At 35.3% G+C, this 14662-nt stretch overlaps 1 protein-coding gene across 3 annotated transcripts in view; it reads right to left on the bottom strand.

Annotated features, from left to right (window-relative positions):
• Positions 1–14662, bottom strand: part of cers6 (ceramide synthase 6) — a 47095-nt gene that overhangs the window by 24801 nt on the left and 7632 nt on the right. For all 3 annotated transcript variants that reach the window (XM_058787956.1, XM_058787955.1, XM_058787954.1), the window contains exon 3: positions 8406–8536. In XM_058787956.1, the coding sequence (XP_058643939.1) occupies positions 8406–8536 (131 nt within the window). The remainder of the gene's footprint in view (positions 1–8405; positions 8537–14662) is intronic.

Below are 14662 nucleotides of genomic sequence, written 5' to 3'. Positions count from 1 at the left end.
ATATGTAGTAACACATATTTTCAGTTGACTGTTTTATGCACTCTCAGAAAAAAAGTACACCTTTGTACCTTATTTACTCCTAAAAGGTGTATACCAGTACCTTAAAGCACATATTAGTACATTTAGTGTACATATTAGTACCTAAATGGTAAATATTAGTACCTTTTAAAAGGATACCATCACAGTGTACCACACACTTTTTTCTGAGAGTGTGTAGATCCCACCCTCTTGCACACTGTGATTGGTCGATTGTGTTAAATGCCTACACGCTATTGGTCAAACTACTTTCCAGTCATTACCTTCAGAAAGTATGAAAACAATAGCAAAACAAAGCCAAAACCTAGACATTTTAGACAATTTAGAAATCCTAGGGAAAAAAGAGGATGTATAGACACCCTATTTAAAAAAAGGTGGTTATTAACAGGTGGCCAAATAGGACTACAGAGGTTTTTGGGACATTAAACATCATCACGCTAAACAGGTAAACTCATCTACTCACTAGTCTGCTTTTACAATCTCACTGTGTCTATAATCACACTCTTGCAAACTAAACTCAAATTTTCATGGAAATGTTTTTAAACTGTGGTGTATATTGACCTAACTTTAGCTTTGTACTTCTGCTAATTGAATTTGGGCTTCATAATCCATAAAAGTTGTGTTCATTTGTGAAGGTTGTGAATCTTGATGAACAAAATTTTAAAGAATCATAAAAAAGAAGCTTATTTACGCCAATAATTCAAAAGCCAATGGAAAAATCCTGTTGGGTTCTTGTTAATGCTAACTGGGTTTGCCTTTGAAAATGCTTTCCATCACATCATTTGTTTTCTGTCGTATTGCGTTTCTATTTGGTAAGAGAAATCACTCATAAATGCATGGAAACAAATAACGCTGGAGTGCAGGGTGAAACTGTCCAAATGAATCAAACCCAACCGCAAACAAATTCAGACCTTTTTGCATAGCTGTAATATTCCACCACAATGTCAGAGTAAATCAAAAGAGTGATTTATTCCCAAATCTGGTGTCATTAGTTCTCTAAAGATGACATGATTGAAATGGAAATATTTAAGGGAACGACAGAAGAGTCGGTGTGTTCAGGGGAAAGCAGGTGGGTTAAGCTGGCGTGGCCTTTTTAACTTGTCCCTGTGGTTATAGATCTCTCTGCCTGTGGTCAGTTTCCAGGCGCAGACACCTGTGCCAGCCGATACCTCCAAGATCAAAGCGGACAAAGAAATGAGTCTCGCAGCCAAACAAACACCTACCACAGACACACAGCGTCCCCTGAGGCCCACTGACTGCGGTCGTCCAGCCCTCTGGGGTTTACCATGTGATATATGCCATTAATTACTGCTTTGATATTCACATAGACAGAACTCCCTGTCGCTCCGCATGAAAAATGAAAACAACATCAATTGCGGTTCCTTCCTTTAAGGCTGAGTTCCAGTACAGACGGACACGGAAACCACCCACCGTAACAGTCACTGACTGTCTGACGCACGGTGCACACAAACTGCAGAGTGCCATGGAAAAACTGCAAGATGAATCTTCAGGCAATCTTTAATTGGGAATCGTTTCCGATCCAACTCCAATTATGGGAATCACAATTTTCAACCACTTTTTAAAAATTAATAATGAATTAATGAAACTGATCTATACAGTTGTATTAAATAATGTTTAGAATTATAAGACTTTTAAATAATTACAAATTTAATAATAAAATTTTATTTAAAAAAAAGAGGCTACAAATGACGAAAAAAAAAAAAATTATATATAATATTTTTTTTTTTTAGTTCAACTTTATTTCCAGACTCAAGGTCCATTAGCAAGAAACTAAAAATTCAAAAAGTTAATTGCAACTCTTTTTCTCGCAATTCTGACTTTTTTTCTCGCAATTCTGACTTTTTTTTGCGAGTTAAAGTCCAATTTTGGGGGTTTAGGGGAGACTAATATCATCTCAGAACTGCAAGTTTGTATCACGCTATTATGAGAAAAAACGTCAGAATTGTGAGATAAAAAGTCGCAATTACCTTTTTTATTTTTTATTCAGTGGCGGAAACGGACTTCCATGAAAACTGTTTCTATACCATTTTAAAACATACAAGCTAATAAAGAGGAACAAATAAACACAAATAAAAACATTCAACATAAAATATGCTTTAAAATGTAAAACTAAATGCTATTCCACTGTTTAGTGTCATTGAGATGCTATTATAGTTTTTATTCATATTTTGTGTTTTTATTTATAGTAATTTTGCAGTAATAAGTAGTTTGTTATTTTAGTACTTCAAGTTAAACTAAATAAAAATAAAAATAAAGTTATCATTATTATTTTTAAAAAATAATGCAAATTACACACTCCATCTTTAAATTTGAGCAAAAACAAGGTTTGTAAAAAAAAAGAAGATTATCTGTATGAAATAGTAATAAAAAATAAATAGAATAACAATGAATAATAAATAATATTAATCAATAAATAAATCAATAAAATTGTGAATTGAATTCCATCCAATATAATTCTTTCCTTTTCATTTAGTGAAAAACTATGTAGAAAAAAAGTCTTAAAAATAGTATTTTACTTCTTGCTTTAATCAGTTTGAATCGACTTACTGTTTGATTGAAATGATGTTTCAAAAGGCTGAAATAATATCAGGATTATACAAGCTCTAGCACTCAGCCCTAATTGGAAGAAAGCAATGCATTTTTCAGTGTGTTTCTCGGGTCATTATTTGAGAAGCTTTGGACGTCTTGCTTTCAGCTGCTGTACTGAAAGCACCAGACAGAAAATCAGAGCCGCTGGGCTTCAGCTGAAGCCTGACCTTGAAAGACCTTCCAGATACACCTATTCTCTCTGAGTCTCCTCAAAAACAGAGATGCTCTGTTCTGTAGTTGATCCGTGATGTTGTCTGACAGGCCTCTGAGCCCGTTCTGGAGGACTGCGATGGACCAGCACAGGAAACACCAGATCCTGTAACTTCAAACAGCATCCTCCATTAAACCGAGACGAGACCTTTCACGGGCGCTTCTTCATAAACAACGGCTGAGAGAAAGAAAGATACTGTTGGGCTAATGTAGGCTTTTGAGCCCAGTTAGGCCTTTGTTAAGCAGCGGCAAAATAATCAATTGAGGCACAATGAAACGAAAGGGCAGTTTTTGCTGTTTGGTATCCTGGTAAATTAACACACTGCAATTTTGAGCTTTTTCCTTAATCAATAGTAAAAACAAACGAGCAGGAGTTATTTACTTAATTAGAGGTCAACGCAGTTGCCTGGAAACAGGTTAGTTAAGCATGGGTGGGGGTGGATAGAGAAAGAGAGAGAAAAGCATTTGAGTGAAATTTATAGATTTCATCTATAGAATTCATATACAATTACTGCAGTTGGTTCAATATCTACTAACTAGCAAATCAGCGATCACCTAATTGGTCAGCAGCCTTGGTTAAGTGTTTTTCCCATTCATTTTCTCCACACGGATAAAAAAAAATCCAATAGTTTGAATCAAAAATCTGGAAAAATGGCAAAGAAGGCTGTGTACTTTGAGGAAATAACTACGATCCCAAAAAGCACATGACAATTTAATGAAAAAGATTGTCTATATTATTATTATTATTATTTAACACTCAAATTTATTTAATTTGACGGAGAGCTAACATTTGGTTTAATATTTTTTATTTAGCATTAGTAGTAATAGTAGTAATATTAATAATAATTATTAGTAGTAGGGTTGCACTAAGTATTTATCAACATGACTATATAATAATAATAATAATAATAAACTACAATACCATAAAGCACAGCAAATTACAGAATTGAATAAAAAGATTGTCTATATTATTATTATTATTAACATTATCATTATTATTATTATTATTATTTAACACTCAAATTTATTTAATTTGACGGAGAGATAACATTTGGTTTAATATTTTTATTTAGCATTAGTAGTAATAGTAATAATATTAATAATAATTATTATTAGTAGTAGGGCTATTTATCAATATGACTATATAATAATGATAATAATAATAATAATAATAAACTACAATACCATAAAGCACAGAAAATTACAGACTTGAATAAAAAGATTGTCTATATTATTATTTTTATTGTATAGTCATATTGATATACAATTAGTGCAGCCCTATAAATAATAATAATTATTAATAATAAACTATAATCCCATAAAGCACAGCAAATTATTTATATTTAATAGAAAAGATTGTCTAAATTATCATCATTATTATTATTATTTTATAGTCATATTGATATACAATTAGTGCAGACCTACAAATAATAATAATAATAATAATAATAATTACTACTACTAGTACTAAATAAAAACAATTAACCAAATGTTAGATTACTGTCAAAATAAAAAATACCAAAATATAAAATAATAATAATAATTTTATTTTACAATGCAACTGTAAAATTACAATATGAATATTTACGTCTGTCTTAATTGCTTTGTAAATGCTTCTTAAATGGTTTATAAATGCTTCTCATTACAGGTTTGGTGGCCGGTTGTATAAACTGCTTTGACTAGCCTTAAAAGTTAGCCATGTATTTTTTTTTCTTTAAAACCTGAAGTCAGTTACGTAAAAGCTTAGTCTAATTTGAATTTAAAAAGTAAGACTGATTACTCCTTGATTAACTGCTAGATGGTCAGACTAGATTTTAAGACAGTCTTAACATAGTGACTGTTTTTATGCAATTGTCTTCTCAAATGCATGTTAAGCCATATACTGCACAAACTGTAAACAGTATGGCAATATACTACTCTGAACATAACCTAATTCTGTCAGTGTTGTATTTTTTTGGCTTAGATTTTTAACAAGTTTACATTTTCACACCAAAAGTTCAGTTGTATTTGTCCTCGTTTTTGTTTGTTTTTTTGGCACAAGAAGAAACATTGATTCATTTACAGCACAGACTCTTGTTAGTGGTGTAACCTCGACTGACTTTACACAACAGGGTTTTTTTGATCGTCTTTCTCACTTTGTGAGGGAAGAATCGCAGCTCATAGTGAGAGTGGATTATTCCACACCCACAGAGAATAAGGAATATTTTTAGTCTCCATAGAAACACTGTATGACTTGAACGTTTCCACAGATTGTGTGGTCAGTTTTGTGCGTTTCAGGTCAGTATGTTGTCAGAGTGCTGTATGAAATCTGCCAGATGCTGTGTGTTTGTTGACGTTAAGCCTGACGCGGTTATTGCGTAATGTCAGAGATGACTGTAATCATGCTGCGTGCGTTCAATCTCATCCAAAGAAGGGAATTTTAAGAATGATACTTTCTTGTTTTGACATAGTCCACAGTGAATTTCAGATCTGGATTGAGGAATATATGAAAAACAGTTGCAAAATAGTGTGTCTGGTGTATTCCAGCGTGTCTCTCTCCAGAATCCAGAAGCTAAACTATGTGTTTTAATAATATAAAACTATAGCACAGAGTGCAACAGACTGGTTTTCCATTGAAATAAAAAAATTGAAGTTTCAAAAAACTTTTGAAAATGAAGAAATTAAGACATAGCCATAAATATCAGTATTGTAATTTCCCAGTTGTATTATTTTATTATATAAAATATTATTATTATTATGATGATGTAAATAATTATCATACATTTTTATAAATTATTATTATTATTTTAATCACATTTATTCATTTATTTTTAAATAAATTAAAAACATTTTAAGTGTAATTGCAAATGCAATAATAATAATAATAATAATAATAAATATTTAATATAATAATAAAAATATGTAATATAATAATAATAGTAATAACAATAATAATAATAATAATAATAATAATAATAACAATAACAATAATAATAATAATAACAATAACAATAATAATAATATTATTATTATTATTATTATTTAGGTATCTTGATATATATAATCACTTTTTTGCCAAATTGTGCAGCCCTACAAACAAGCACAACAAACCTGGAATAAAAAAATAAATAAATAAATAAATAAAAACAAATCACATAAAAAATAAAATTAATTTCTTTTATTTTAGTTAATTTTTTAAATAAATTTTATCACAATAAATCTTATCATTTATAAAGTAAATCACAATTTTGATCAGAAATATCGCAATCCGATTTTTTCCCCAAATCGTGCAGCCTTAGGCTACACTGCAGTCAGTTTTCAAAGGCCACCGAACATGCTCTCCAAAGTGCCTTCATCAAAAATCAGAGTCGCTCTATTATTCTGTGAGAGAAAAGGCATTATTTCATGGTTCTCATTAGGCTACACTCAAATGTGAGCGTGTTCTGTGATCTCTGAAGACTGTGGCTTAATTGCCTCTGAAGTAAATGGCACAGTGTCATGCTTCAGCACTGATCAGATGATCATTATAACCTCTGGGGCTTTCAGACCCGACCGGAGATCAGACACAAACCGACAAATCCCACCGCTGAGGATACAAACGCTGAACAAAACGGTGAGAAGTTGCTGATTTACAGCGATAAGAGCAATGGTCAAATCTATGAGTGACATGATGCAGCACAGGAACATCAGCTACTGTATTATTCACTGTTACTGGTCAAATATTCCTTTGAATCCATGTTTAAATAATGGGAGACTTAGAAAAGGATGATAAAGATAAAGCAGCGGAGAACAAAAATAGGAGATGCTGTGGACAGGATGAGCAAAGACAGGCAACAACATGGAGAGATAAGAGAGAGAAAGATTGAGAGGTAAAGAAAGACAAACAGGAATAGACTGTGGCCTACTTGCCCTCATGCCGCCTAACTAGTGGACACTGGTACACAATAACACACACAGGTGACACCTATCTAGTGCAGACACGCTTCCCTTGGCCAGAAGCCCACGGAGAACAACACAAACAAATGAAATCATAAAGACTTTAATACCTCTTGAAATCAAAATCGACTGTATTATTGTTCAAAAGTTTCAGGGTCAGAATTGTTTTTTAAAGAAATGAATACTTTTATTCAGCAAGGACGCATTAAATTGATAAAAAGTGACAGTGGGACACTTATAATTATTAAATATATTTACAAAACAATTATATTTCAAATAAATGCTGTTTTCTGAACTTTCTATTCATTCTAGAATCCTGAAAAAAAAAGAAAAAAAGTAAAATTCACAAACATATATCGGCAAATCGGCATATTATAATTATTTCTGAAGGATCATGTGACACTGAAGACTGTATAATGATGCTGAAAATACAGCTTTGCATCACAGAAATAAATTACGGTAACACTTTATTTTAAGGTGTCATAATACAGAGTAATTACCTAATTAAGTACTTAGTAGTAGCCCTTGTACTTACATACAAGTACAAGTACATTTTGTTTCATGTAACTAAGTTATGGAACAGCCTGTAATTACAGTTTTTGTAATTACATGCCTGTGTAATATTCTGTCATTTTAATGTAATTAGAAAGGTATTACATGCATTTAAGCTGTGTACCGGTGGGTTAACTCAAACTAAGGTGCAGCTGGATAAGGTGTACAGTATAGATGCACATGAAGTACACTTAAGTACAATCTCGAAAACACTTTATTTTAAGTAGCTTATGTCTGTGTACTTACATTTATAATTACATTGTATAAAGTCTGCAACACATATGTAACAATCTTTTGGTTACATAAGTAGCTGTGTAACAGACTCGGTCTGTTACATATGTGTAACAGTAGCTGCCCATTACATCTACATAATTACAAACTGTAATTACAGGCTATTCCATAACTTAGTTACATGGTAAGTACATTTTGTTTCATGTAAGTACAAGGGCTACTACTAAGTACTTAATTAGGTAATTACTCTGTAATATGGACACCTTAAAATAAAGTGTTACCTAAATGGCATTTTAAAAATGTATTCAAATAGAAAACAGTTCTTTTAAATTGTAAAAATATTTCACAGTGCTACTGTATTTTTAATCCAATAAATGCAGCCTCGGTGAGCTTAAGAGGCTTTTCAAAAATTCTTCAAAAATATTACAGACCCCAAACTTTTGAACAGTATTGTACTTTATAAATGTTCCTTGTTGTGAACGATTCATCAGTGCATATTATTCCAAAGAAGAAATGTCTACTTTATCAAAATATAATAACTTGTTCTGCCTCTCAAATAACTTTCCGTACTTTTCAACCACATGATTCATTTTGATAAGTAACGTCCACTTTTCAGCATCCAATCAATTCAAGTCCCATCCTACATCTTTTCTTAATGAATATCCTGTTTCACACAGAAATGCATCATATTATGAAACTAAAATTAACTTTTAATGCATTTTCATGGCATTTAAATTTTTTTTTTTTAAGTCCCTACTACCTGACAGATATCACTGCAATAGGCATCCTGCAGTACAATAGCAAATCATGCCCTGACAAAAACAAGATTTCTCAACACAGCTGATTCTCACATGCTCTCGCAGAAGCGCGCCAGCGTGCTCGGTTTCTCCTGGTTGCGTCGTTGTCTGAACCAGCGTTGGATGGTCCTCACGTCCCAGTCCAGCTGCTTGGACAGACCCTCTAACCTCTTCTCATCGGGGTGCTGGAAGACACAGCAGACAGAAGCGTGTCACTGCAGAGATCCGCCACAGTCAAGAGCACAAACAAACTGCCTCAATGTGGATTTAACAGCGTGAAAAATTCACTCTGTGCACATTTAAAACTGTTGTCTTTAAAAAGCCATCTGCACATACGAGCGTAATCATGCTGCGCAGGCATGCTGTAATGTCTGGAGTACTGGGGTTTCCATTGTGAACACAGCATTCTCAGTCACTTCCTTGCACTAATTTGTGATTCCCTCCTTTCTAGGCACGTTTCGTTGATTTTTTTTCGAGCTCACCAAACCCCTTTGAACTTGTCTGAATGACTCAGAATGGCGCTGAAGAAAATGCATTGCATTGACGAACGAGGATCTGCTGACCATCAATGACTGAACAAAAGAGGCCATATATTCATTCAGTTCACATGCAAGTTTATTCAGTAAAACAAGGAGTGTTAGGAAAACCAAAGCAGAGTTTGGCACAGATTCTAAAACATAATCTGTAAAACAGATTATACACTATTAGAATGATGTCAATTGCAAGCATAATAGTTAAATTATTATCCTAGACTCTAAGAAAAATGGTACAAAATCTTTCAATGGGTCGGAATCTTTTCAAAAGGTACACCTTTGTACCTTATTTACCTCTAAAGGGTGCATGTACGTACCTTAAAGGTATATATTAATAACTAAAATGTACATATTAGAAACTAAAAGGTACATATTTGTATCTTTTCAGCCCCAGTGACAGCTTTTGTACCTTTTTTTATCTGAGAGTACAGCACTATTAAAGGACATTACTGAAAATCGTCATTTATTTATTTGGTTATTGGGTTTTGTTTATAGTTTGACAAAATAAGGGGAAAATATGTTTTGTTAACATTTTCTGAAGAAAATGAAGAAAAAGGCAAATTAACAATAATGCAGAATAACTGACTTGTTACAACTCAACAAACCAATGCTGTTGAATGAATCTGCCAAGTAAACGATTCATTAACTTACAGAAAGAGTCATTCTGTAAAAGAATCAAAAGATTCAGTCAGTGGATTGAATCAAAATCCCCACTACTGGTCATGCATAAGACATAGTATATGTTTGAGGTTTTATACTTGATTATGATTTGTTATTGTACCATTTAGCAATCAATATATTTTGCATATACTTATATATACATGATGTAATTCTATATAATGTAATATTAATGTTAGTTAATGCATTTATAATGAGCAATACATTAGTTATTAAAATTAAAATTAGTTTAAAAATTACTAATAAAAATGCAACTATTCACTGTTAGTGCATGTTAGGTCAAGTCTATGAAATAATACTAAGAGAAACCAGTTTTGATTTTAATACTGTATTAGTAAATGTTGAAATTAACATTAACCATGTTTAATAAATGCTTTAGAAGTTCTAGATTTAAGATTTTCATTTGTCACATACACTATTCTATACAGAAAATGACCATAAAATGGTCAGAATAGAAAATGATTTTACCCTCAATGAACATCTACTGTTTTTATACTAAAAATAACAGCCCCAAAACTGATGTCTATCACTAATGGATTTCATCCAAACTCAATCAGTTTCCAATTAGACGGCTGTATCTGCTAACATGCCAGCTAGATGAGCTTCACCCTGAGGTCTCTCTGTCTCTCTGCATAGCTTCGTTTCAGGCAGGAATTGTCTTTTTATTCTTAAAGCGTGTCTGGATCTCGTGTGTTTGAGAATCTGAAAATTTGTCAAGGAAACTTAGTTCTGTTGTGGCTAAAAATAGTGGCAATGCGTCAGTGCACATGAGCTCTGATAAAGCCACACACACGTCAAAGAGCCACACTATCGCTCAGAGACTGTGATTACCTGTACCATCACTCCACACTGCCGTCACCATCAACATTTCTTTCAAGACAAGGGCTCAAAAGGTGAAACATCATTTTTCTTTTACATGGCAACCGCTGCTCTGCTTTAGTTCAGATGTTCACACTGTGGATTAAACTCTGTCGGCCTTGTTTCCAAATGAACATCAGTAAGAGCACTTACATTTGATTCAGGATAAATGAACTCACATTACATACTGATTCAACTCAGTGAAGGTGATAGTAACAAAAAAAAAACTCACAGTACCATAGTGAATGTAGCAATAGTTCTGTTCACTCACGCTAATGTGATTCGCTGTAATCGAGGCGTCTCTCGTTTCAGTGACTGTGAGAAGCGCTTCAATTTGATTCTGATTCAGTCTCTGCAGGTTTTAATCACGTTACTGCATAATTGAACAATTCTTTAAAGATAAATGGCCGATAAAAAGCTTTTCAACAGCATGATTCATTTCAGCACCAGCAAGACTTTTTTAAATTGTTCTTTTTTAATACTTCATTGAACAATCTTTTTACATTTTACTAAAAATCTTTTTTTTATAATTTTTTTAATTAAAAAAAAAAAAAAACTATATACACATACACATGCACACACACACACACACACACACACACAGTATCTCACAGAAGTGAGTACATCCCTCACATTTTTGTAAATATTTTATTATATCTTTCCATGCGACAACACTGAAGAAATGACACTTTGCTACAATGTAAAGTAGTGAGTGAACAGCTTGTATAACAGTGTAAATTTGCTGTCCCCTCAAAATAACTCAACACACAGCCATTAATGTCTAAACCGCTGGCCACAAAAGTGAGTACACCCCTAAGTGAAAATACCCAAATTGGGCCCAATTAGCCATTTTCTCTCCCCGGTGTCATGTGACTCGTTAGTGTTGCAAGGTCTCAGGTGTGAATGGGGAGCAGGTGTGTTAAATTTGGTGTTATTGCTCTCACTCTCTCATACTGGTCACTGGAAGTTCAACATGGCAAAGAACTCTCTGAGGATCTGAAAAAAAGAATTGTTGCTCTACATAAAGATGGTGTAGGCTATAAGAAGATTGCAAGACCCTGAAACTGAGCTGCAGCACGGTGGCCAAGACCATACAGCAGTTTAACAGGACAGGTTCCACTCAGAACAGGCCTCGCCATGGTCGACCAAAGAAGTTGAGTGCACGTGCTCAGCATCATATCCAGAGGTTGTGTTTGGGAAATAGATGTATGAGTGCTGCCAGCATTGCTGCAGAGGTTGAAGGGGTGGGGGGTCAGCCTGTCAGTGCTTAGACCATACGCTGCACACTGCATCAAATTGGTCTGCATGGCTGTTGTCCCAGAAGGAAGCCTCTTCTAAAGATGATGCACAAGAAAGCCCGCAAACAGTTTGCTGAAGACAAGCAGACAAAGGACATGGATTACTGGAACCATGTCCTGTGGTCTGATGAGACCATGATAAACTTATTTGGTTCAGATGGTGTCAAGCGTGTGTGGCGGCAACCAGGTGAGGAGTTCAAAGACAAGTGTGTCTTGCCTACAGTCAAGCATGGTGGTGGGAGTGTCATGGTCTGGGGCTGCATGAGTGCTGCTGGCACTGGGGAGCTACAGTTCATTGAGGGAACCATGAATGCCAACATGTACTGTGACATACTGAAGCAGAGCATGATCTCCTCCCTTCGGAGACTGGGCCGCAGGGCAGTATTCCAACATGATATCGACCCCAAACACACCTCCAAGACGACCACTGCCTTGCTAAAGAAGCTGAGGGTAAAGGTGATGGACTGGCCAAGCATGAGCATCTGTGGGGCATCCTCAAACGGAAGGTGGAGGAGCGCAAGGTCTCTAACATCCACCAGCTCCGTGATGTCGTCATGGAGGAGTGGAAGAGGACTCCAGTGGCAACCTGTGAAGATCTGGTGAACTCCATGCCCAAGAGGGTTAAGGGAGTGCTGGAAAATAATGGTGGCCACACAAAATATTGACACTTTGGGCCCAATTTGGACATTTTCCCTTAGGGGTGTACTCACTTTTATGGCCAGCGGTTTAGACATTAATGGCTGTGTGTTGAGTTATTTTGAGGGGACAGCAAATTTACACTGTTATACAAGCTGTTCACTCACTACTTTACATTGTAGCAAAGTGTCATTTCTTCAGTGTTGTCACATGAAAAGATATAATAAAATATTTACAAAAATGTGAGGGGTGTACTCACTTCTGTGAGATACTGTATATATATATATTAGTGGTGGGCATAGATTAATCTTTTAATCTAGATTAATCTCACTGTAATCTTGGAATTAATCTAGATTAATCTAGATTAAAATGGCTCATTTGAATTCTGCCAAGTAGATCAGAATAAGTTCACTACTAGTAGTAAACAACTAGCAGTCATCAAGAATTTAATATTGATAACATTGAAGACATTGTATGATTATTCCTTAAAGATAAGGTTTTAATAGTTTTAGTAGTAGTAGCCTATTACATTCTGCCCAATGTCTTCAAGTGAAACCGAACTTTTATTTTGACGGGTTGCCGTGAGGATAGTTTTTCTCAAATGAAACGCTCGAATGCTCATGAAGTGACTCTCAGAGCAGTTCTGGAGATGTTGTTCATGTATTTATGTCCTCATTTAGTGAGACGACAGACGTTAATATCGCCGCAAGCGTCACGCGGTCTTCTGTATGAGTAGTGAACAAACCCGCGTGTCTGTGCCATACATTAACACAGAGACACACAGAAGTCATATTTAAATAGACGTTTTGCGGCTTAATATTTACAAATAGGAGTGGGAGTGTGCTCACTTGTGTGTGCGCTTACGTTGTGTGTGTGCGCACCGCCAAACCTGATATTGCCAAGTGCAGCGTGTTCCTGGGTCAACATCTTTGTTGACCCTGGAACAACATTGTGATTAACCAATCAGATTTCAAGAACCAGTTTATAATTTTGTGAAGTTTAGGATTATAATCAGTGTTTGGTGCTTGTACATCAGTGTAATTCATCTATCAGTTCCTCAGATTTTAGGGATTACTCATGGGTAAGGTTAGGTTTAGGTGTAGGAATATGGTTAAGATTATATTTTTGGATTAAAATGTTGTTCCAGGGTCAACAAAATATGTTGACCCAGGAACACGTTGCACTTGGCAATATCAGGTTGTGCGTGCGCACCGGGGCGGAACTCCGCCAGCGCGATACAGAGAGCGCGACCATGTAACGTAGAGATAGAAATGACTTGCCGAATTCCATTGGGAAGCTTCTTAAAAATAAATTTTCCCTGAAGCAAACCCGGCGGCTTCATAGCTGCATCCATGTTAGCACGCATACACACAGGTTCGAAGACTCGTTCTCGCCCCCTACAGTGCAATTCGGCTAGGTATACATCCGCGCTAAAATATCGAGGTGAAAGTTATCATAGCTTGCGTAGTATAGACCCAGCTCCCAACCCAACTTTGAGAATAGATTAACGGCGATATTTTTTTTAATCGCCCGATAAGAGTCTCACGTTAACGCAGCAAGTTAACGCCGATAACGGCCCACCACTAATATATATATATATATATATGTGTGCCTTTTAGTCATGTATTCAGTCTGTTCTCTCATTAGTGCATGTTCATTTATCTTGTTATCTTAGGTGCGTTCGACTTCATGCAGCACTGCGCAGACCGATCGCCGGCTGACTTGAAGCAGTGCATGCCGGTTAGAAATTTAGTCCGTCTTGAACTAGCACCGACGCCACGTCACTGTCACGTGTGGCATCAAAGGACCGCGATAGCGTTTCGAGAGCAGCCGACTGACTCAGCTGGCGCGGTTTCTCCAGAGTGACTGCAGGAGCGCTGATGACGACACAGCTGTTTCACGATTGGCCAAATTCACCACATGACAACAATGACATGTGTTTCTAACATCTTCAAATCCAATACTGCTCATATACAGTGGGGCAAAAAAGTATTTAGTCAGCCACCAATTGTGCAAGTTCTCCCACTTAAACAGATGAGAGAGGCCTGTAATTTTCATCATAGGTATACCTCAACTATGAGAGACAAAATGAGAAAAAAAAATCCAGAAAATCACATTGTAGGATATTTAAAGAATTAATTGGTAAATTCCTCGGTAAAATAAGTATTTGGTCACCTACAAACAAGCAAGATTTCTGGCTCTCACAGACCTGTAACTTCTTCTTTAAGAGGCTCCTCTGTCCTCCACTCGTTACCTGTATTAATGGCATCTGTTTGAACTTGTTATCAGTATAAAAGACACCTGTCCA

The sequence above is a fragment of the Onychostoma macrolepis genome, chromosome 09, assembly GCF_012432095.1.
Source record: "Onychostoma macrolepis isolate SWU-2019 chromosome 09, ASM1243209v1, whole genome shotgun sequence".
Classification (NCBI taxonomy): domain Eukaryota; kingdom Metazoa; phylum Chordata; class Actinopteri; order Cypriniformes; family Cyprinidae; genus Onychostoma; species Onychostoma macrolepis.
This window is presented reverse-complemented; position numbering and strand designations above follow the sequence as displayed.